General features: G+C 32.5%; 2 protein-coding genes across 4 annotated transcripts; one reads left to right on the top strand and one right to left on the bottom strand.

Moving 5' to 3' along the window:
- Window positions 1–17253: 17253 nt before the first annotated feature.
- LOC107638691 (E3 ubiquitin-protein ligase UPL5) lies at window positions 17254–23656 on the top strand. 3 transcript variants are annotated; one of them, XM_016342047.3, is made up of 5 exons: window positions 17254–18267; window positions 18379–19372; window positions 20353–20942; window positions 21681–21940; window positions 23374–23656. In XM_016342047.3, the coding sequence occupies exons 1-5, from the start codon at window positions 17539–17541 to the stop codon at window positions 23453–23455; spliced, it is 2655 nt and encodes an 884-aa protein (XP_016197533.2). In that variant the 5' UTR covers window positions 17254–17538; the 3' UTR covers window positions 23456–23656. The 3 variants fall into 3 exon arrangements, with proteins under 3 accessions (XP_016197533.2, XP_016197532.2, XP_088341880.1); XM_016342046.3 differs by having other exon boundaries at window positions 17254–19372; XM_088485754.1 differs by lacking the exon at window positions 23374–23656 and having other exon boundaries at window positions 21681–22667.
- Window positions 23657–23766: 110 nt separating this feature from the next.
- On the bottom strand, window positions 23767–25282 carry LOC107638690 (Vacuolar calcium-binding protein-like protein). The gene is made up of 2 exons (XM_016342045.3): window positions 25140–25282; window positions 23767–24484 (listed from the first exon to the last, which is right to left on the bottom strand). The coding sequence occupies exons 1-2, from the start codon at window positions 25152–25154 to the stop codon at window positions 24053–24055; spliced, it is 447 nt and encodes a 148-aa protein (XP_016197531.1). The 5' UTR covers window positions 25155–25282; the 3' UTR covers window positions 23767–24052.
- Window positions 25283–25813: the final 531 nt, after the last annotated feature.

Below are 25813 nucleotides of genomic sequence, written 5' to 3'. Positions count from 1 at the left end.
ATGTCCACCATGTGGAAGTGGTGGCAATATGATAATGAGTGGGGACAAGGGGTCCTTGATTCCAACCAATGGGGTCCAGTTATGACCGAATTATTATTGAACTTGGCACATTTATGTATTTGTACCTTTGGAAATTATTGAATGTGTTACGAGTTACGACGTAATAAAAAGAATGCTTGAAGAAATTTATGTAGGCAAACGCGCTGAGTGCAGCTGTGCTTTAAGAAGTTAAACTGTATCATGAATTTTAATTTGTGAATAATGACATTTATTTTATGAGACGAATAACAAGGACTAATACTTTTATTAAAAAATAAGTAATTAATTAGTATTGATTTAAATATAAGATGAATATAAAAAATGTATCAGCTAACATTTTTTTATTTTAATTTATTAGTTGGAAATAACAAAATGCATTAAGGTGAAACGATGTTCCTTTCCAACTACTACATGCTATTTTTGTTTTCCTACCGTCTACCGAGACAGGATAAATAATATATAAAAATAAGGATCCGGCTATATATAGTTACGAAAAGACGACCCATGAGAAGGGTAAGATAGAGTGTATCAATAGTCCTGTTTGGGGTAGAGATATTTGCGGTGCGATTTTAATCTGTTTTGAGTTAAAAATTAATTCGATTCGAATATTAATTTTATTTGTGATGTGACTTGATTTTAAAAAAAAAAAATTATCCGATCCGATCTAATTTTAAGTGATTTATATTAAATTGGATTTGTGATTTTATAAATTAAATAAATTAAATATATATAACAAGTTTTAATAATATCTTAAAAACTAATAATAATATAACAATAAAAATAAAATTATAGGTTAGTTAAAATAAATAAATAAATCACTTTTTGAATATAAAATATTTATTAAATAATAATAATACATGAATAATATAAAAATATATAACAAATTATACATGTTATAAGTATAATTATAAATATAATAATAAAATAATAATATTATAGCACATTGTGCGATTTGGATTAGATTTGATCAATTATAAAAGATAAATCCAAAATTTAATTCGATCCAACAGTTTGCAATTTGATTTGGATAGCGGTTTAATTTAAATTGGTTTGGATTTGAATCCCCTATTTGAAGGGGGTTTTTGGTTTTGGATATTTTTTTTAATGGGTATCCATTACGACCATTCTAAATGTTGATAGAAAATATTATTTTGATTCCTAATTCTAAACGTGTATATATCTACACTGTTTTAAACGTGTTGACACTATAGGATGATAAATTTGGAGAATGAATTTGTTAGTTAATTCAGGCATATTACTCTGAAGTACATATACAACGAATTTTTTAACAAAATAGTAACAATACATTGCCAACTTCTTAGCTGAACCACCTAACTTCAACAAACTCTTTTTATATGCTAACTGTGAGTTATGTTTTCTCACTAAATTTTTTTATATTAATTAACTGCCGTTTCAGTATATGAACATTATAAACTAGCAATATTATTTGTAACTCGGTGTTTGTTCTTTTAATTATTTACAAGACTTGAATATGGCTTGTGATTTAGAGTACAATATATAATATATAATTTTGAGATCTAATTCTACTGTTTGATAAGTCATATAAAAGTATTAGTAAATTGAACTATTTAACAACATAGTAAACACTAAACAGTACACTACTTATAAAATATGACTGAATTTTTTTGTTATTATATTTTTTAACAAAGTACATTTTAAATATTACTGAAACCAATTATATAATAACACTGATTAAATATGATTAGTTTATTTGTTTCCCAAAATTTGAATAATTGTTTAAAAATAAAATAATCCCTTTTATATTTAAGATGAAAACCAACTTCAAAGTGATTCACCTTACTAAAGTGAAAAGCATTCATTTGATTTTTATTTTTAGAGCATGCAATAAATTCTACACAAATAATGCACACATTGGTCCACCTTGGAGACAAAAAGATTGTGAAATTGAGTAATTGACCAAATCCATGGCTACGTACGTGGCAGTGACAGATGATGAATGTGGAATCATCATCGTTTATTCGTTTATGGTTGGAGATATCAGTTCTCTGTTTTCTTTTTTTAATGATAAACAAAGAAGGATTTCAATATCTTATTTAATCACAATTCACTTCTTTCTATTTTTTACGAGAATTATAGTATTTTAAAAATATGGATAAGTAGTATTTTCAAAATATTAAATAAATTAATCAATAAATAGATTAATGACAATTTGACTATTGACCACTTCAATTCCATATGCATTCGTTTCTCTGGGTCAATTGATCTTTTCTCCATAATCATGTCCTATATCAAATCAAGAGAAATAAATAATGGCTCGGGATAGATCCCCGGCGTTTTAGAAATAAAATGTTGCTCACATTAAAATAACATATGTAGTATACAATTCATATTTTAAAAGATATTTTAATGGTGATTGTTACACAAATGAAGATGATTATAACGATATTCTTTTTGTAAAAATGATAGTTGCATATTAATATGTACTAGTGTTTTTGTGAGTGATAATATTAAGGGAATATAATTTTTTTAAAATTACGTTAATTTTTTTTTATATTATAGATTATGATGAAAAAAATTATTTTTATAAAAAGGTTTAAGCGACAAAAATTTTTTGTCAGCTAAAAAGATTAGGATTTTTATAGGTTAAAAAATTAAATAATAAATTTTTTAGTTATTATTTTCATGTGAAAGAATTTAATTTTTTATTAATAATTAATTTTAATATTTATTATTTAAAATTTAAAAGAATATAATGTATATACTTTTATATTTGATTAGATATTAAGTTTATTATATAAATAAAAATAATTAATTTCATACTTATTATTTAAAAATAATAATATTTTTTTTATCTATATAAAAATATAATTAGATATTAGTAAAAAAAAGTATATTAATAGTTATAAAATTAATTTAAAATCAATTTTTTTAAACAATTGAATCTTGATTTTAATTATTGATGACAACATTAATATTTTTTCTAAATTATATGAAATAAATATTTTAAGAAAGAGAAATAAAAATGTATATTATAATTTTTTTATGTAAATAATATTATGGAAATATTTTTTAATGATATTTAATTATAAATTTAATATATTTTTTATAATTTTATGAATTTATTTAAATTATATTATTTTATTAATTTTATTTATTTTTAGAACAAAATAGTAGTGAGAGAAATAAAGATTAAAAGAGAAAAGAGTGAGAAAGATAAAGAAGGAGAGAGAAAATTTGTTAATTTTAGAGAAAAAAATTTATTTTAATTGTAATTAATGAATATCTCGTGACATATTTTGTTTTGTTAAATTAGTAATATAAAATATAAATTATAAGTTATATATAGAATGAGAAGGGTAGAGATCGAAATACTGAAATAGAGAAGGAGAGAGAGGTAGTTAAGAGGATGTAGGAAGAAAATTTATTAATTTTTGAGAAAAATATTTTCTCTTAATTTTAATGAGAAAGTGTCATGTGACACATTTTGATTGTTATATTAGTAATATTATATAATTGAGTTTCAATTTCAATTTTAGGTGCAATTAGAGAATGTCATGATGCGTGAGCATCTTTTTTACCTTTTCTTAATGAATTTGCATGTAAAATTATTAAATTAAATCAATATTTAGATGTTTTAAATAATCATGAATGCTACTTTAAGTTATTTTGTAATTTGATTTATTACAAATGGCATTCGAGCGAGTTTCACAGAGTTCGTTTAAAAGAAAAAGAAGAAAGTGGATGATGCTGTCAACCCTGACCACCTCACACTCCAACGAGCATAACTTGAGTTACAGAGATCCAATTGACGCGGTTCCAGTGGCATTGGAAAGCCAACCTTTAGAGCTTTCCAACAATATATAATAGTCTATAGTTTTCTTCTGGAATCACGGCACCAAACGCTACCAAGGTGGCGCCAAACTTCATCAAACCCAAGTTTGGCGCCAGGACTCATAATACGTCACATTTGATGCGGCTTTGGTGGCGCCAAACTTGATCCAACTCAAGTTTGGTGCCAGGAACTCATAAAGCTCTTATTGGATGCGGTCATAGTGGCGCCAAACTTGAAATTCTCATGTTTGACGTCAGACTCTTAACCCAGAAGAACCTCCACATGATTTTTTATGATTTTGTTGATTTTATTTGGTTTTGAGAATTTATATTTAAATGAAGAAAATATATTTTAGGTTTTAGAAAATATATTTTACATTAATTAGAATTAGATATAAAAGGAAAAGAGATATTGGCCTAGGGTTTCTTCTTCTCCTCTTTCGCACTGTTTAGAATTATACACTTTTTTTTTTGTTAGGGTTTACTTTCTCCATGAGCAACTAAACCTCCCCTGTTACGGTTAGGAGTTCTATTTATTCTATGAATTAATACTATTGTTTTCTACTTCTGATTAATGCATTGATTTACATTCAAAATTTAGTTTTGTTCTTCATCCCATGGATTAGAGTATATTGAAAAATAACTCATTTTTAACTTGAATTCTTGTTGATTCTTAGAAAAGTTACATCACTTGAATTATAAGCTTGAAACTAAATTCTCATGAACCTCTGATTATCTGAATTTAACGTGATGCGTGATATTTAATCATATTATCTTTGGGTTTTTAGGATTTTGTGTGACTTGAAACTATGTTTTGAACTTAAACCCTCTAATGAGATTAAGTGACAAAAAAATTAGCGGTTAATTGAGTTAGAGGAGAATTAAATTACCAAAAAATGGAGTCTAATAACTTAAAGTTGCTGTGAATAGAATCTTTGCAAAATCAAGGTGGTTAATGAGAATTTTTAATCCGGAAGTCTAAACATCTCTGAAACCTTAACTGTTTTCTCACATATATTTTACACCAATTATACTGTTTACTTTGTTACTTTCTAAAGTATTGTTTAATGCTTTTGGACCTCAAAACACCATTTTTTACTTGCATGACTAAATGATTCATTTTACTATTGTTGTTCAGTCCATCAATTCTCGTGAGATCGACCCTCACTCACCTGAGGTATTACTTGGTACGACTCGGTGCACTTGCCGGTTCAGTTGTGGGCATTCTAATTCCGCACCATGTCACGTACATTTTAATCGTTAAATTTGTAATTAACTATTGATAATGATATATAAGAGAGATAAAGTGAGTGAAAAAATGAGAGAGTAGATAGAGATAGTGAAATAAAAAAAAATGAGATAACTCTTTAATTTTAGAAAAAAAAATTTGATTTTTATATATACAGTAGTAACTGACTGCTAAATAATCAAGGGATAAATGTATTAAAACAATAAAAAATATTCGACATGTATACTATTTAAACTTTTACGTGTAAATTTATTTTTGAATATTCTTTAACCATAAGGATTAATCATAAGTTTATTTATTGGGACATTATACAAAGTTTTCAACTATCGAAAAGATTTTGAGATGAAATCAAATGAAAAAATATAAAATGAGAGAATACTACATCTAACTTAAAATTTTAAAATATTAAATTAATAAATTTTTTATCTTATAAATTTTTTAATATAAAACTAATTTTATACATTCTTTGTACTTATAACATTAACATTTTAAAAGAAAAAAAATTCATTTTTTAGTTTTTTCAATAGGTAAAAAATTAGTCTACCACGATATTAAATTCTATTTAAGAATTTATTATAATAAATTACACTAAATGCACAAGACAAAATTCATTCCCAAAACCAATCCAACTTGGTTAAAGGAAAAACATTCGTGCATTGAGTTGAATTGAGATATTCTAATGATAATTATTAATTAATAATTCAATTTTATGCGGCAGTGCGTATATAGGAACAAAAAAGTCTGATGAATTCTTAAATCGACCAGCAATACCAATGTTTGGTTTCATGTAGTTACAGATCAGCATGAAGAAACGTCATCGTTCGACAAATATTTGGTGCGTGGGTTAATTTGATCCCATGCATAGATAGAGTAGGATAAGGTTGTCTTCTCTTACGTGATTACTCAGCATATATATCCTTGTCTCATAAATTTGATTCCCTTCTACTTGTTTTCTTTTTGTGTATAATAAATTGGCTATAATAATGCTATATATCAATCAACCAACTGAACCAAGGTCACGATCCCTCAAGTCAAGTGGCTCAAAATAACGTATAAATGTATTTTTTATATATTATTTATATTAAAAGTAGAAAATATTAATAATAGGATATATTAAAAGTAGAAAATATTTATAAAATTTGTGCAAATAATATTTTTAATAAAATAAAAGAAAAAAAAATCGCATGCATGCTCTGTGAACAAAACATAGATTTTGGATTGAGTGGCCATGAATTATATCCAAAATACTCTTAGTCACTCACTACTCACTATTTAGTATGTACCACGGTGATACTTATCTATGACAATTAGATTTATTACTTTCCGAGTATATAATGAATTTCGTATATTGGACATTTTGGTGTATTAGACTAGATAAACTCTATAAATCCTGCTCTTTTATTTTTTTAATAATTAAATCCTACTTCGAGATGTATAAATAAAGAACGATGGTATTTGTAAATCTAGTTTTCTAAATTAGTTCCTATTTAAGAGATCTACTAGCTAGCCTATATTAATTTGAATACCTAATTAACATAAAAAATGGAACTAAAAGAAAAAGATCCACGGATCTACAATTTTACTTTATATTGACTCAACACTTTTAAATATTTTTAAATAATTGCCAATATTTTTAAATATTATTAAATAATCACTAATAAAAAAGTAATAAATTATACTAATTTTGTAGAATTATCCAAATTAAAATTTATAATGTAAATCAAAGAAATTTTATTAAAATTTGTTTTCTCATCAAGGATATCCATCATAAATGAAATGATTAATTTATTTGCTGCAGTAGATGTGACAAAATATTTTCATATCTAAGGTGGAATTTTCTTTCATTATTAAATTTTCAAAACTTTTTTTTTTTGTTGGAGAGGTGGGCTATGCCATTTTTTTGGGTCTGAAATTTGTACACAATGACGATAGGTAGTGCGGTTTGTTGGGCCTTAGAAAATGAAGCTACTTTTATTGGGTCAACACGGTAAACAAATGCGTGATGCAATATTTTTTTTTTGTTTTCGACGGTATCTCCAAACCCGATAGGTCAAGTACTAATTCGTCGCGGATTTGACTTCCATTTAAGGGTCTGTTGCTACCAATGAGTTGCTACATGTACAAGGCGGGATTTGAACCCCCACACTTACTTAAGCGGACGAGTGAACTGACCACTCGACCAACCCAAGTTGGTTAATTAATCAGTTAGTTAATCAATCAAAATTGGTTAACCTAAAATAAATTTATTACGTAGAGGGTCCAATTCAATTGGGCTTCATAGGCCCTAGAAAAAAGATGCTTTGGGGTTTCGTTGAATAAAAGCTTCAATTTTTTTAACCCAAACATGATCAGCCAAGTTTTGACGATACAATTAATTAAAACGTTGAAAGTTTTCACTTAGATATGCTATTATTTCTACTTATTAATAAAAGAAATTAGCTTTGTATCTTTCAAAGATAGTCTTCACATCATCACATGTGAAAAAGATTCAAATGCTAGTTTCATTCATGGATAGTGGTATTCTAAATTTTCATGAATAGAAATGTAGTTTACTCATTTTTCAGTCATAAGTCTATGCCTATGGAAGTAAACGCAGAGCTTTGAAATGTACATTTAATGGTTGACCAAAATGGGAAAAAGCTAATATGGAATTAGAAACTAGAGATACAAAGAGTATTTTTAACTTGTTACAGCATGGATAGATAAGGATGAATGCTTATTTAAGGGTGGATCTAATTTCCTATGTAAGGAACAAATTCTCATGGAAAAGTACAATTAATAAAGTTTGAAAAGTTGAATTTATTTGCCTATAAAAACATGAACGAGGCAAATGGATTTTACACAGTTACAAATACTTTTCTTTCTCTTTCTCTTTACAACAATAAAATTATCTTCTCTCTTTATACACTATTAATAATTTTTCTTTATCTATCTTTATGTTACTGCATATAAATATATAAAGTATTTTATCAAGTTACTTATATTAATATTAGAGTCTTCTATTTATATTTTATTTTATATTACCTCTTCCTTATTTATTTATTTAGTTATTTTATAACACGTTATCAGCACGAGACTCTGATCAAATTTTTAGGAAGACTCAGGTAACAAATTTTTCATTATGTCGAAACTCTCTCATCTTGAATTCAATGCTCTTGATATATCTGGAAACAATTATTTATCATGGATATTAGATGCTGAAATCCATCTTGATTCAATGGATCTTGGAGATACCATTAAGGCTGAAAATAATGCATTCCAGAAGGATAAAGCTAAAGCCATGATTTTTCTTCGTCGTCATCTTGACGAAAGATTGAAAAATGAATATCTTACATTAAAAGATCCTGCAGATCTTTGGAAAGACCTTGAAGAAAGGTATAATCATCAGAAAACGGTGATACTTCCTCAAGCCCGATATGAATGGACGCATTTGCGTTGACAAGATTTTAAATCTATAAATGAATATAATTCTGCAATGTTTCGAATCACCTCACGAATGAAATTGTGTGGGGAGAAAATAACTGATCATGATATGTTGGAGAAAACTTTCTCAACCTTCCATGCCTCGAATGTGCTCCTACAGCAGCAGTATCGAGAGAAAGGGTTTAAAAAATATTCTGAGTTAATTTCTTGCCTTCTTGTTGCTGAACGCAACAATGAGTTGTTATTGAAAAATCATGAAGCGCGCCCAGCTGGCGCTGCCCCATTTCCTGAAGTAAATGTGGCAAATTACCCCAGAAGAGGTAAATGGCAAGGTTTTAATAATAAGAAAAATTATGGAAGGAAAAAGAATTATGTTCAAAAGAGAGGATCTCACCAGAAGTGGGATAGAGAAAGGAATATCGGGCAGAATAAATCAACAGAGGATAAGTGTTTCCGTTGTGGTGGAAAGGGCCATTGGTCACGTACCTGTCGTACCCCAAGGCACCTAGTCGATCTTTACCAGGCATCTTTGAAAAAGGACGACAAAGGAAAGGAAACAAATTTTGTCTCAAATGATGCTGAGAACTCCACCACTCATTATGATGTATCTGATTTCTTTGAGGATCCTGAAGGAAATATTGGTCATTTGATCAATGATGGAATAGTTTAATATGTGGGACTGTGAAGTATATATGTAAATAAATAATGTAAAGAACTAATTGTTAAGTTTTATTTTCTATGTATTTAAGTTTCAAATGTGATGTACATAAATAATGAAATATTAATGTTTATGAATTTTGAAATTATTAAATGTGTCAAATTTTAAAATAAAATTTTAGTATATGACATTATTTTATGTACAGTGTTTCTTAGAAAAATAATTCTGATCAAGTATTCAATTTAACTGTGCATACTACTCATTTTATTATTATTTGCTTTTGAAGAGAATGGCAAGGATATGTAATGAAGATGTATGCCTTGCGGATAGTGCAAGTTCGCACACTATTCTCAAAAGTGATATATATTTTACCCATCTTGTGCCAAAAGAAGAATATATTAATACTATTATTGGCTCAGGCAATGTGATAAAAGGCTCCGGAAGAGCTATAATTTTGTTTCCTGGAGGAACAAAATTAATAATAAATAATGCACTGTTGTCTACCAAGTCTCGTAGAAATTTGTTGAGTTTTAAAGATATTCGCCGAAATAGATATCATGTTGAGACAATGAATGAGAAAAATCATGAGTATTTATGTATCACAACTCATGATTCAAATAAGAAAGTTATATTAGAAAAATTACCCTCACTTTCATCTGGGTTGTATTATACGAAGATTAGTGCAATTGAATCACATGCCATTGTAAACCAGAAGTTTACTAGCCCAAATGAGTTCATAACTTGGCACGACCGATTGGGTCATCCGGGAACAACCATGATGAGGAAAATTATTGAAAACTCTCATGGACATTCACTAAAGAACCAGAAGATTCTTAAAACTAGTGAATTTTGTTGTGCTGCGTGTTCTCAGGGAAAATTAATTTTAAGGCCATCACCAGTAAAGATTGGATTTGAGTCCCTTGAATTCCTAGAAAGGATTCAAGGTGATATATGTGGACCTATTCATCCACCATGTGGATCTTTTAGATATTTTATGGTCCTAATAGAAGCATCTTTGAGATGGTCACATGTGTGCTTATTATCTTCTCGCAACCTGGCGTTTGCGAGATTACTGGCTCAAATTATTCGATTAAAAGCACAATTTCCAGAAAATCCAATCAAAGTAATTCGTCTTGATAATGCTAGTGAATTTACTTCCCAAGCTTTTGATGCTTATTGTATGGCTAATGGAATAAGTGTTGAACATCCAGTAGCTTATGTTCACACACAAAATGGGTTAGCAGAATCACTTATTAAGCGCCTCCAATTAATTGCTAGACCCTTGCTTATGAGAACAAATCTCCCAACCTCGGTTTGGGGGCATGCGATTTTACATGCCGCAGCACTTATTCGTTTGAGGTCAACGAGTTATCATCAATTATCTCCTATGCAATTAGCTTTTGGCCAGCAGCCAAATATTTTCCATTTAAGAATATTTGGGTGTGCAATATATGTTCCTATTGCACCACCTAATCGCACCAAAATGGGACCCCAAAGAAAATTGGGGATATATGTTGGATATGATTCTCCCTCTATAGTTAGGTATCTTGAGATACAAACTGGTGATGTGTTTAAAGCCCGGTTTGCGGATTGTCATTTTGATGAATCAAAATTTCCAACATTAGGGGGAGAGAATAAGCTTCCTGAAAAGGAACTTAATTGGAATGCATCATCATTGATGCATTTAGATCCTCGATCAGGGCAATGTGAACTAGAAGTTCAAAAGATTATACATTTGCAAAGAATAGCAAATGAATTGCCTGATGCATTTTCCGATACAAAGAGAATTACCAAGTCGTATATACCAGCGGAAAATGCTCCAATTCGAATTGATGTCCCAGTAGGACAAGTAGCCACTGAAGCAAATTCACGCCAAAAGCGTGACAGGGCGAAAAATGCCCCAATTCGAATTGATGTCCCAGTTGGACAAATTGCCACTGAAGCAAATACACGCCAGAAGCGCGGCAGGCCTATCGGTTCCAAAGATAAAAATCCTCGAAAGAGAAAAGAGGTAAATATTTCTGTGGAAAAAGACATAGTAAAGACACCTGCAGTTGTCCAAAATTCTGATATAACTCCAGAAGACGTTCAGGTACCTGAAAATTGTAAAAATGACGAGATCTCGATAAATTATGTCTTTACAGGAGAGAAATGGGACCGAAATAAGACAATTGTCAATGAAATATTTGCATATAACGTGGCATTAGATATCATGCATGAAAGTAAGGATCTTGAGCCAAGATCAGTCGAAGAATGTCGACAAAGGAATGATTGGCCAAAATGGAAAGAAGCCATGAATGCTGAATTAGACTCACTTGCAAAACGTGAAGTCTTTGGACCTGTAGTCCGTACACCTGAAGATGTAAAACCTGTTGGATATAAGTGGGTATTTGTGAGAAAACGAAATGAGAAAAATGAAGTTGTGCGCTATAAAGCCCGACTTGTGGCACAAGGTTTTTCACAAAGGCCCGGTATAGATTATGAAGAAACGTATTCCCTTGTAGTGGATGCGATAACATTGCGTTATTTGGTCAGTTTATCTGCATATCATAAACTGTATATGCATTTAATGGATGTGGTAACAGCCTATTTATACGGCTCATTAGATCGGGATATCTATATGAAAGTCCCTGAAGGACTAAAGATATCTAAACCATCTAGTGAATATTCGCAAGGGTTATACTCAGTTAAATTGCAAAGATCTTTATATGGTCTAAAGCAATCTGGAAGAATGTGGTATAATCGTCTTACTGAGTATCTGGCCAAAAACGGATTCAAGAATGATGATATCTGCCCATGTGTTTTCATAAAGAAAACTACATCTGGGTTCATTATAATTGCTGTGTACGTTGATGATTTAAATATCATTGGGACTCCTGAAGAGATTCCAACAATTATAAAAACTTTAAAAGAAGAGTTTGAGATGAAAGATCTTGGAAGAACTAAATTTTGTCTCGGCCTGCAGATCGAGCATATAAAAAGTGGGATCTTTATTCATCAAACAACATACACAGAAAAGATCTTGAAGAGATTTTATATAGATAAGTCACATCCATTAAGTACACCAATGATCGTAAGATCTTTGGATGTGGAAAATGATCAATTCCGTCCCAAAGAAGAGAATGAAGATATCATTGGTCCTGAAGTACCATATCTTAGTGCCATTAGAGCACTAATGTATCTTGCTAATAATACACGACCCGATATATCATTTGCTGTGAATTTACTAGCAAGATATAGTTCCTCTCCAACCAGAAGACATTGGAGTGGAATCAAACAAATCTTTCGATATCTTCATGGAACGGTTGATATGGGATTGTTTTATCCCTATGGATCCAAGTCACAACTAGTTGGCTATGCAGATGTCGGATACTTGTCTGATCCACATAAAGGGAGATCTCAAACATGATACCTGTTTACATATGGTGGAACAGCTATATCATGGAGGTCCACGAAACAGACGATTGCTGCAACATCCTCTAATCATGCCAAAATACTGGCGATTCATGAAGCTAGTCGCGAGTGCTTTTGGCTGAGGAGTCTGATCCAATACATTCTGTCATCATGTGGACTGATTGATCATAAGATAGCTCCAACTATCCTGTTTGAAGATAATGCAGCATGTATTGCTCAACTTAAAGGCGGATACATCAAAGGCGATAGAACAAAGCATATTTCTCCCAAATTCTTCTTCACTCATGACCTTCAAAATCAAGGGACAATTGATGTCCAACAGATCCGTTCAAGTGACAATCTGGCAGATTTATTCACAAAGTCACTCCCGAAATCCTCCTTTGAAAGACTGGTACATGAGATTGGGATGCGCCGATTTCGAGACATTAAATAATGTCAGTAAGAGGGGGAGACTGTACTCTTTTTTCCTTGGTCAAGTTTTTTTTCCCATTGGGTTTTTCTTGACAAGGTTTTTATTGAGGCAGTCCCTATCACAAAGGATATTGTACTCTTTTTCCTTCATTAAGGTTTTTCCCACAGGGTTTTCCTTTAGTAAGGTTTTAATGAGGCAATAATCCTAAATGAGTATCCAAGGGGAGTGTTACAGCATGGATAGATAAGGATGAATGCTCATTTAAAGGTGGATCTAATTTCCTATGTAAGGAGCAAATTCTCATGGAAAAGTACAAGTAATAAAGTTTGAAAAGTTGAATTTATTTGCCTATAAAAGCATGAACGAGGCAAATGGATTTTACACCGTTACAAATACTTATCTTTCTCTTTCTCTTTACAACAATAAAATTATCTTCTCTCTTTATACACTATTAATAATTTCTCTTTATCTATCTTTATGTTACTGCATATAAATATATAAATTATTTTATCAAGTTACTTATATTAATATTAGTGTCTTCTATTTACATTTTATTTTATATTACCTCTTCCTTATTTATTTATTTAGTTATTTTATAACATAACTAAGATTAAAGTATTGTTTTTGTCTTTCCAACGTTTGTGATAAGTTTTAAAGTTGTCCCTAACGTTTTAAAATTAGCTCAATATTGTCCTGCTGTTAGGGTTCCATTAACGCCAGACAAAATTGAGACGATTTTGAAACGTTAGAGACTTAAATAAGATGAAAACGTTGGGAACAAAAACGATACATAGAAATAAATTTTAATTTTATTTTTCAATAAGATCAATTTTTTACTATACGTAATATTCAATTATTTTTTAATTACATCTAAGTAAATTATATTTAATCATATTATTTTTATTTTAATTTTTTTATAAATATCATTTAAAATTAAATATATTATATACAACATATTTTTTAAAAACTTTTATTTCAATTTTTATTTTTCATCCAACTTTATTATTATTAAATTTTTTTTTTAAATATCGAGAGATTGAAGCAATGGAAGGAAAAAGAGGGTAAACCAAGTAGCTAGCACCTAGCAGAGATAAAGCCTAGGTATGGGGTGTGGGGTTGATGCAATTAGTAATAAAAAACAAAAAAGATGAGTTGAAAAAGAAACAGTAAATGGAAAGTACCAAGAATCTGCGCAATGCATTCCACAACCTCACTCCCAAAGTGAAATGAGAGAAACACACTCAACCAATCCATGCCATTCACAGTTTCACACACAAAGTTGTAGAATATAGAATTATAGACAACTTTATAGATATAAAAATCTAAAAACACATATGAGAAATGTTGTTTGTTGTATTTATTTTGTGAGATTTTCCTTTGGTATAATTTTTTTTTTTCACAAAGTTATCTATACATTTTGTGTGTTTAATTTTTACAATTTAATTGCAAGTTTTATATACAGCAAAATATTTTTCAACATGTAAATTAATAAACCATTAAACCATGTAATTATTTAATAATTCCTCGATGAATTTTTTAGTCACTTTTACGATAAAGATTTTAATATAAATATTTAATTATATAATATTATGTTTGTAAAATTAATTATTATATTCATTTTAAATATTTAAAAAACTAAGGGATAACTATATACACATTAAATTTAAAATATATTATAATAGTAAATACAGTATGAATTGATTTACATAGAATATTTTGTTTGAATTTATCTAGTAGTAAATATAGTATGAATTGATTTACATTATAATATATTTGCCTTGTAGATAAAAGAACAAAATATTTTTCCATCAGAAATTTGCAATATGTGATATGTCTATTAAAATAAAATAATTTGAAACTAATGGGTAGATATGTATCCTTTGTTGAATGAATCACACTCGCTTTATATGTAAAGAAACCAAATTAATGCTTGCAAATTGTAGAAAAATTCCTTTTTATCTTCCGTTTTTCTTTTCTACATCTTTACAAAAAGTACTTTGAATATTTAATCTCTTTTTATTCTATGCGGCCACTATTCCCAAAACTGGAATTATAAAAACAAGAAAAATAACTTTAGTAAAACAAAAACAGAAAGAAAAGAAAAGACAAAAAAAGAATAAAAGGTGGGTAAAAGTATGGCAGCAGTCTTCTCCAGCGTTTCTTCAATTCATAGACCATCATAATTCACCACTTTTCTCTCTTTTCCGGCTAAAATTTTGCATCTATTACAAACATGAAAAAGAGAAGAAGAAATATATTGATGGAAAGAAAAAGGGGAAGAAAATAATGAAGAAGAAGTAAAAAAATTAAAAGAAGAAGAATTAGGTTAAAAAAAAAAAAACACTAGAGTAAATAATAACAAAAAGGAGAAGCAACAGCATAAATAAATAGAAGAAAAAAGTACGTGATTTCATACTCATGTTTCCATAAATAATTTTTATTTTGTTAACAAATTATTAGACTAATTTAATTAGATATGATCACTAAAAAAACTATTCATATGACAGAAATATTAAAAAATAAACTACTATTTGTATTCATAAATTTTATAACATTGATAAAAGTATTTATCAAAAACGAAAATTAACATTATACCATAAAAAATAAATTCTATGCGACAAAAGTAATCAAATCCTAATATTTTATTGATTTTTAAATAAAATTCTTAAACTATCCGTCTTTATTTTCTTTTCCAAATTTACACAACTCTCACTGCTGCCACCAACACTTATCTTATTACCACTACCTCTTCTCCCCTCTTTCTTGCCTCCACTCATTGTCACTGCCACCAGAGTACTTGCAGGAGCTAGAAGCTCGACACGTTCTACTACGTGAAGTTCGCCAAAGTCAGTGTCAGCGGATACATGATCTTCGTTCTACCAGCGACGTTTGCACTAGATTAGTCTAGCAGTAGAAGGATCATTGTGCACTACGGAACGCTGTGACTCGGCTTTAAACTCAGGCCTATAAATCGATTCGCGACGCTTTCAGAAGCATGACTTGAAACCTGTGTACCACGATCGGGTTTACGCTCTTTGACACGTTTCCACCACCACCACCACCATGATCACCAGGAATGGTAGGCTAGCTTCACGCTTTCGACGACCAAAGGTCGAGTTCTTCAAGGATAGGGAAGCAGCTCGCGATGAGTTCCGAGTCCGTGAGTGTAACTTTAAAGATTCGGTAACATGTCAATAATTTTAAATTTAAAAATTTTAGGGTAAAATTTCGCAATCCAATGGAAGAAAAAAGGGGTATGTAAGAAAGACTCAGGAAGTGGAGGAATCGCAAGTCGAAAGAATCGATTTGGACGAGAGAAACGTTAAGATCGTCGATGAAGAAGTTTCGAGAAAGGTAGATGGTTGTGAGGTTGGTGGATGTGAGGCTGGGGAAGCGGCGGAGGAGAGGGATGAAGGATCGGTGATGGTAATGGTGACAGTGACGACGAGGGTGAGGGAGGCGAGGTGTGGAGGCGGTCGGTTAGGGAGAGAAAATTTCGGAAAATAAGGGATAAGGTTTCGTAATAGAAAAGGTGACTAAAGTTTTTGGACACTAATTTTCAACATTCAAGAGTAGCACGATCCGTATAACAATAAGACTCATAATGACGGTGAGTTGTGATGGTGAAAAAAAAGGAGAGGCAGTGATAATCAAATGGTGAGAATTGTGAAAATTTGTGAAAGAAAATAAATAAAGAGATGATTTAAAAATTTTATTAAAAATTAACAAAAATTTAGAATTTAGTTATTTTTATCACACAAAACTTATCTTTTATGAGTATAACGTTAATTTTTTTTATGTGTATTTTTGTCGGCGTTAGTAAAATTCATAGATAATAATGGTAGTTTATTCAATATTAAATATCACACAAACGAGTCACCAAAAAAAAAATATCACACAAACGCCATGCGAACTAACGTAAACAAGATTCATTGGGAACCGTCGGATAGCACGCTCGGCCCCAGGAAAGCGGTTGCAACACGAGTCTTGTGTGTCCTTCCCACACCAGAGCAGCCCCCTCTCCCACACTAATAATTAGTTTTTATTAATTAATAATTAATTTAGTTTTTATTATAATTGTTTTACAGTAATACTTTTTAAAAATTAATTAAAACTACAAAAGGACAAACTTTTGATAAAATTTAAAAAAATAAAATTTTGTTGAGTAATCAAAATATGAAATGTCGGATCTAAGATTCTAGAAACATTTGTAAAATTTAAAAGAATAAAAATTGTTGAGTATTTACTTCATTTTATATTTTTGTTGGTCATGAGTCATGATGTGCTGAAAATCTTCGTAAAGAGTTCATTGATGACGATAAACCCAACCCAAAAAAATGCCAAGAAATTGTGATCGCTTCTTCCTCTAAAACACCCTTCCGTCAAAAGACGTTTTTCACCTCTCGCCGGAAGAAGAAGCAGCCAAACGGCTTCTAATCGCTTCCGATTTCGTTGCATGCGTTTCGTATTTTTCAAAGACTCATCGGTTTGTTTCTCTCTCCGCAACGTGACTTTTCGGCGGCGGCAAACATGCCCATCACTCAAACCACGACTGCAGATAGTGTTTTCCAACTCCAACGCGCCAACCACTCCTCCAAGCGGAAGCTCGATGACTACGGTGATGAATATGGGGCAGATGCCGGCGCGGATTTCGCCGGCGGCGACCCCGAGGTCGCCTATGCAGCGGGATTCCTTGCCGGGATTAAGCGAGAAGAGACGAAAAACGCCTCAAATTCGCGGTACCGTGGCGCGGATGCTAGGGTTTCGTCGTCGACTCCTTCTTCGTCGCGAGCCGCTCAGTTTCGGAGCGGGTCGAGGTCCGGGTCGCGGTTACAGTTCTTCGTCCGAATGATGTCGCGAGGGAACACTGTGGTGATGCAAGCATCTCCTCACGATACCGTGAAATCGATCCATGAGAGAATCATGGTATTGACCGGTATACCTGTTTTCGAGCAGGGTTTAACATACAGAGGTAAACAACTTCAGTGGGAGAACACTCTTCAAGAGTGTGGGGTTCAGAACGACGCAAACCTCCACCTGGTTGGTCGCATGAGGAGTACGGAGCACCCTCAGGCGTGGCAGGTTCTTGAAAACATGGTCAGTCTTGTTTTCAGGCTCTGTAGAGGCGAAATTGTTCACGAGGCTACCAAGGTGATCAAGAGCCTCATCACCAGTTACATGAACATGGCGCCCAAGGTTGATGATGCTACAGCATCTTATTTCCACATTTTCGTCGCCTCGAATGCCCCTTCCATGCTGGTAACTCTCTATATTTCTCCTTATGCTGGTAACAAGGAACGTGGTGATTTATTTGTCAGGCATTTCTTGAATTCTTGTCGCAATAACATGGCTAAACCTTATCATGCTCAGTGTGCGAGTGTGGTGTTGGAGTTGTGTAGTTTGCTTATGAGGGTTGGGTGTGATGATCCTCTGTATCTGCATTGCCGGAATACTTTGGGGTCTATGTTAGAGAGTGCTGGTTGTTGCCATGTTTATGCAGGTAAGCATGGTAAAGGTGGAGGGTCTATTTTGTTGCAGGATATCTGCCCCTTTGTTCGCGAGCTTTCGAATAGGTTGTTGAGGGATTTGGAGTTATGCATCCAGCGGCCCAACAGTTCAGGGCCATTGCAGACCGATGTTTCGGACTTTGCAGCTTTCTTGACCCCTTTGAGGAAAGGAATTACCCAATTGCAAGCTATGAGGGGTATGGGGTTGGATGAAAAGTGCCATGAGGGGATCTTGCTTGCAGAAGAGGTGGATTACCTTCACCTTATATTTATTCAGATGTTGGAGAAAATGGAACAATGCCTTCGTTCTATGCAGGAATTCTTGTCTGACAAACTAAGACGGGATCGGGATGTGGGTTTGACGTATTCTGGATGTTCTCAATATCTTTCTATCTTGAAGGAATTGTATCAAATCTCGAAGCTATATGATGGGGCGGAGGAAAAATTTTGGAAGGTTTTGATGAATCAACGAAGTATGCTTTGTATACTTGTCATCCAATATGCAAAGAGAAGTGATGATCACCAGTGGATTCTTGATCACAGATCTGTGACTAATTTTGAGGTGAGGAGGCATCTGGCAATGCTGTTGTTTCCTGATGTCAAAGAAGACTATGAGGAGTTACATGAGATGCTTATTGATAGGTCTCAATTATTGGCCGAATCCTACGAGTATATAGCACAAGCAAAGCCTGCCTCTCTGCATGCTGGGCTATTTATGGAATTCAAAAACGAGGAAGCTACTGGACCGGGTGTGCTGAGGGAGTGGTTTCTTTTGGTGTGTCAAGCAATATTTAATCCAGAAAATGCTCTCTTTGTAGCATGCCCAAATGATTGCAGGAGATTTTACCCTAATCCTGGTACATCTTAATTCTATATGTCCAACCATTTTTCTTCTGCTGTTTTCCATGCATAGTATAGTGATAGTATAAAAGATTAATAACCCAAATGTATTCCGAGGAACTTTTAGTCAGATACTTTTATCCTTAACGAAGTTTAATCACCAAATTAATCCGTAACTTTTTATATGTTCGACAAATTAATCATTGCGTCAAATTTTGGCAAGAAGTTAGACATTTCAATTCTTATCTTTATTTAATAAAGAGACAGTTCCTAAAAATTTTTAAAATTCTCCTATCAGTCCTTCTTTATAGACAAACAATCTGACGTGAGGACTGATTTTTCTAACATATTTAAAGTTTGGGGATTCATTTGATGATTAAAATTTGTTGAGGGTTAAAATGTCCAACGAAAAATTTCTTAGGAATTGATTTGGGGTATTACTCAAACATACATGATTCATGATAAGACATTATAACAACTTCTGCTCTGATTTTGTTGCCTACCTTATTTTATGGGACAATACTTTGTTCTTGGTGGTGTATCCCATGCATACTGATATTTGGATAAGGGTTACATTCTTTTGTAATCATATTTTTCTTAATAAATCAATCTTCATCTTCAAATATGCGGTTATCTGTATTAAATGGGAAAGGTTCAGAATGGTACTGAGCCAGTCCACCCATTAACTCAGTGTGGACACTGGGCATGCAACTTTGTTGGTTACTCAGATGTAGCAGCTACTTATTATTACTTAGCTTCTCAAGAATCGATGAATCATTGGATTGCCATTTCTTGTGTTTTCTTTTTGCAGATTTATCAACTCTGTATTCTGAACATGTATGATTACCATTAAACTGGAATCCAATGTGTTTTCATTGGAGACTATGGCTCCTTGTTCAATGTTGAGCATTTTTGTAACTTGCTCTATATAATGCATCTGTGAATATTAATAAAGCACTCATGCATAGCCAAGTTTACTATGTCTTCTTGTTTGCAGCATCTAAGGTAGATCCTCTGCATCTAAAGTACTTCAGTTTTGCTGGTCGTGTTATTGCATTAGCTTTAATGCATAAGGTGCAAGTGGGTATTGTTTTTGACCGTTTGTTTTTCAAGCAATTGGCTGGAAAGTCTGTTACTTTAGAAGATATACAGGCGGCAGATCCTTACTTGTACAGTAGCTGCAAGCAAATATTGCAGATGGAAGCTGATTTCATTGATTCAGATGCTTTAGGACTGACGTTTGTGAGAGAGGTGGATGAATTAGGACACAGGAAAGTGGTTGAACTTTGCTCTGGTGGGAAAAACCTTGTAGTGAATAGTAAGAACAGGGAGAAGTATGTTTCTCTTCTCATTCAAAATTATTTTGAGACATCGATATCTGAGCAGGTATCACATTTTGCCAAGGGCTTTGGTGATATCCTTTCTAACTCAAGGCAACAGCCGTTCTTCTTTAAAAGTTTAGATCTTGAAGACCTTGATTGGATGCTCCATGGGAGCGAAAGTACTATTTCTGTCGAAGATTGGAAGGCTCATACGGAGTATAATGGCTATAAAGAGACTGACTGTCAAATATCTTGGTTTTGGGAGGTATTAATGATACTGGTTTTCTGGAACTAACATGTCTTTACATCCTTTCTGCTCCACTTTCTCCTCTCCCTTTTTGTTAACTTTTTCTTTTGCGAATGTTATTTTACTTCCCCATTTTGAAGAACTTGGAGCAACGGTTGAGTTGTTTCCGAGTGACCTCACGGTTTTGGGTTCAAGCCATGAAATCAGCCACTGATACAATTACGAATTTATGATACAACTTCTTCTAATTTGTTAGCTAACTCTCTTCCTTTAGTCCTGATATCTTCAATTTTTTAGGTGCTACCTAACTCCCTCCTTGAATCTCTCAGATTAACATATACATTCTTCCGAAATTTCTAATGTTCAGCACATGCTGAGAACATCTCTTTCTACACACTACTCTTTTACATAATAGCCACTTACTGTTACTGGTACCAGTTCTAGAGTACATATCACACTGACACAGATGTCTCCCTTCAGTTCATTTGCCCCCAAATACTACGATTTTAAAATATTTAACTTTAATCATAATTGGTGATGCTTTGTTTAAAGAAAAAAGAAAAAAAAAAGTACTTCTATAGTTTGGCCACTGTACTTTTGTGAAGCCATATGCTAATGAGTTGCATTTTTTTCATATTCTTTCCAGTTTGAGCTATACTGTATGATTATCTAATATTATAAATTTTTCTATTTGGATCATGAATTGCAGAAATACAATAAATCTAACATTATATTCCGTCCAAAAAAATTTGGCAGATTGTTGGTAGAATGCCAGCAGAACAAAGGAAGATTCTTCTGTTCTTTTGGACATCCGTGAAATATCTGCCAGTTGAAGGTTTCCGTGGTTTAGCTTCCCGTCTATACATTTACAGGTCTATGGAAACTGAAGACCGCCTTCCTTCATCGCACACATGCTTTTACAGGCTGTGTTTCCCGCCATACTCATCCAAGGCTGTCATGCAAGATCGCCTTAGAATCATCACTCAAGAACACATCGGTTGCAGTTTCGGTACCTGGTGAGAATACATTTGCAATTTGGGGGCTACAAGTGGTTTTCGTTTTGACTGCACAGAGAAGTATCACTGCTCTGCTTTGTACAGTTATAGCATCATTGTTCCATCTATCCTTGAATTGGATAATGTGAGAAGGTTCTGTAGTTCTGTTTCCCGAATCAATTCAGGGTTGGAATGTCATTGCTGCTCTGTCAAATGTTTATATCGGGGTCTAGTGTCAAAAATAAAACAGGATTAAAAAAGAAAATTTCATTATATTGGTGGTGATGTGGTCATTGTTCTGGTAAATAGGTGTTGGTTCATCTTCCCCGGTGACATGTAAGTTTGGACAAAATCATGTTCAAGGGGCAACTCTTCCTCCTTTTAATCTATTAGGAGTTTGAGAATTTCTAACATTCTCACTATTTAACCTATTTATGGGTTTATGCATTCTCGTCTACTCCAGCCAAGGCAACCCACAGGAGAGAAATTGCACTTGTTTCAGTGACAGAAAATCATTAGATGTCAAGGGCTTAAATATGGGTTTACATTAGATTTTAGATATTCCTATCTGGTTGGTATGAATACTTCTAGATGAGTTTAGGGAAAAAGAAGAAAGAATGGAAATTCAGTTATTTTCTTCATACTTTTATGTAGCAGTAATACTTGGGAGTTGGGAGTTTTTTGGCTTCTTTCTTCTAATTTATTTATTGGTAATTTTGCTAAATAGTTACATTCGGTTTTTCGCCAACTTTTCAAGAATGTTTAGTTGAGTAAACATGAGGTAAAACTTCTATGGATGGATGATTTTGACGTGCCTATGAAAATTTTTTACCCGTTATGATCACTTAACTAAACATGCTCTTAAAGGTAGATCTATTTCTGCTTTAAAAACTGTGATCAAAATAGTAGTGCTTAGTTAAATATTCAAATCCATTATGCATGTTTAACCAAATTGATTCTTTTGTTTAATATCCTCTTGCTGCACTTAATTTGTGGAGGTTCAGCGTCTTTGATTTAGAAAAGTCCTTTCTTTCACCCAGTGACACGAAATTATTATATAGATTGGTGTATTCTACTGTGACTATAAAAAGTGTCAGTAGGACTATATTTGGAAGGGAGACTGAGATTAGAAGACAAACCTGTGTCTTTACTTTTTGAAAGTATTAAATGGATTAAAATTGTGTTTTAAGACTAAAATTTTAGTATTAATATCTGAAACTAATTTTAGCGTCAAAATGAGACACTATCACACTAACTGCTACGCTAAAAACATAATTTTATATATTTTTTTTAAATTGGAAAAAAAATTCGGTCATTTGTATATTTTTTTGGCCCATTATTGCTCCAAGACCCTTCTTGAGCGTTTTCTATTTAGCCGCATTGGGCTTTCTATTTTGCTATGAACTGGTTTGGGTATGACCACCTGACACGATTTGCTCTCTTTTTTGTTGCAGGAACCTTAAATTGGTCACTGCCTCCCTTCTCCTTCGTAGATCAGAGGATTACAACATGCTGCTATCACCACAGAGTCTGTAGGAAAATTTCTCATCTCTACTGGAAGTAGAGATTCACCGTCAAAAAGCGATAACATTTTAAGAAGTTAGTTTTTTATTTATCTATATTATTTGTTATGGAAAGTACGTTTTATGTTCTTGTGATAAAAGATAAAAAATTTATTGTCATTAGTTTATCGGTTAAACTTGTTTTAGTTCAAAATAAAACTATATGTCAAATTCATAGTTGATGGTCCATTTATAGCCATTATAACTATCACTTGAATACATATCATAGAAAAGAAAACTACTTGGCAATGAAAGATCTGAAAAAAAGAAAGCAAGAGAATGATATAATATAAAATAAGAATATTTTATTGAAGCCTAGAGAAATACAAGGAACACACCATAACAAACTCATGTAACCCTAGAGGAGGAGGCATCATAAAACAAACCATACAATTTTCTCTCATATCCACCAACTTGGCATGCAAGTGGTGTGCTTACATGTTGCTAAATATCGAAAGACTTGAGCACCATAGAAAATATAACATAAAAAAGAAAAAAGAAAAGAACTTTCCAACCTCAAGATGCAAAGAAGAAAAGGTAGACCCGATTCCAACAACCAACTCTGGTGTAATTAAGCTTCAGCCTTCTCAATAGCAACTTCCGGTTCTGCTTCCACTGCTGCCTCATCTGCTTTCTTCTCTTCCACCGGAGCTGCTTCTTCTTCTTTTTCTTCTTCTGTCGTTACTGCCGTTTCAGTTGCTTTTGGCTCCTCTGCTGCTTTCTCTTCACTGGCTTCTTCAGCTTTTTCCTCTGCTGTCTCTGCCTCATCACTCTTCTTCGCTTCCTCTGTTACTACTTCTTCCTTGCTCTCAACCTCATCAACTGAAACTGCCGGAGCCTCCGCTTCTTTTGCTTCCTCGCTGGTTTCTTCCTTCGGTGCTTCTGTTGCTGGAGCCTCCGGGGCCTCGGCCTCGGTGGCTGGTTGTTCAGCTGGTGCTGCCTCCTGAACCTCAACCTCAACCTCGGTTGGTTTGCTTTCTTGCACTGGTGCTTGTTGTGCTACCTGCGCACAACATCCATCCATTCATGTCATGCTTTGAATTATCATTGTTACCTAGATTATTTTTTATTAATAGTAGATGTAGGTTCAACCCTACTTGTTCGATTATCTTGTTACCTTGGATACATGCAACTTGATTAAAAATAATAAATTAAATTCGTGACCAGGAAAGAAATCGAGATCATGGATCTAGTGGAAAATCGTTCCTGATCATGAAGCCTATGAATGCAACACGTTGATCTGATTTAAGCTGCTTAATCATGACCATCCACTTAGTTTTTATATTGGTTTATGTGTGTGTATATGAGAAAAATATATAACAAGAACAATAAAGTATAGTTAGAAAAAACAACCAACGGGAAATAAAAAAATAAAATAGAAAACAAAAGTAGTAAAGTGTCTTGATTACTGTTAACGCGTGATCAATATTCCGTATTATTTTGTTGATCCCATATTCGCACATCAGAAAAATAAAACTGATTGGTCGATCGTCAGAACTAATTAATTAACATTGACAATATAATTAAAGATATATAGAACAATAGAAATATTTGGTTAGTTAATTAATTTTCCATGATGTTCCTGTACAAAAGTAGAGAAAAGTAGGGTATCTAGTACAAGAAAGAGATCAGAAACTGTGTGTATGTTTTTAATTTACCTCAACACTGGCCATTTGGAAAGAATTGAAGAAACAAAGCTTAAAGAAAGGAATGAATAAGAGAGAGAAAGGAGTGAGTGTTGAGTTGTGAGGAGGTGGTGAAGGTGAGAGAGGTTTATATAGAGATTAGAGATAGAGGCCAATACGTGTTTATTCAAAGAGTGTGTGTGTGAGTGAGGTGTCATCACTTATTGGAAGAATCTTTTTCATGTAGACGGCTCATGACACTGACACAAATTAAAAGACGCCAATTATGTGTGTCTAGCTAGTTGTAAATGTTTCTTTTTTTTTTTCATTTTGTTTCATTTTTTCCTTTTCGTGTATTTCTTTCCCCTTCAAGATATCACAATATGTACACACGTATACTCATTCAAATTTCTTTTAACCATTTTGACAGTAAATACATGACCATTTTTTCTAATATACGAAGGAAACAAGATTGTTCTTGTCCGTGAATTTAATATGCGTATTTTTTACTGCTATTTTCTTTTGTTTTCTACTGTATCTCCTCTTCCGGCAGACTAAATACTAATTTGTCGCAGTTTTTTTTTCACTACTATTTATTATTAGAAGATATCAAATTAATTATTAATAGTGCTGGATTATATTCTTCTAGAGTTTCAACATCATGACGAAACTCGATTGGTTTATACTCTTTGCCAACATATATTCAT

Source organism: Arachis ipaensis, chromosome B4 (genome assembly GCF_059453495.1).
Source record: "Arachis ipaensis isolate K30076 ecotype BB chromosome B4, ASM5945349v1, whole genome shotgun sequence".
In the NCBI taxonomy this organism is placed as follows: Eukaryota; Viridiplantae; Streptophyta; class Magnoliopsida; order Fabales; family Fabaceae; genus Arachis; species Arachis ipaensis.
Note: the sequence above shows the minus strand (reverse complement) of the source record. Positions and strands in the feature narration are given on the sequence as shown.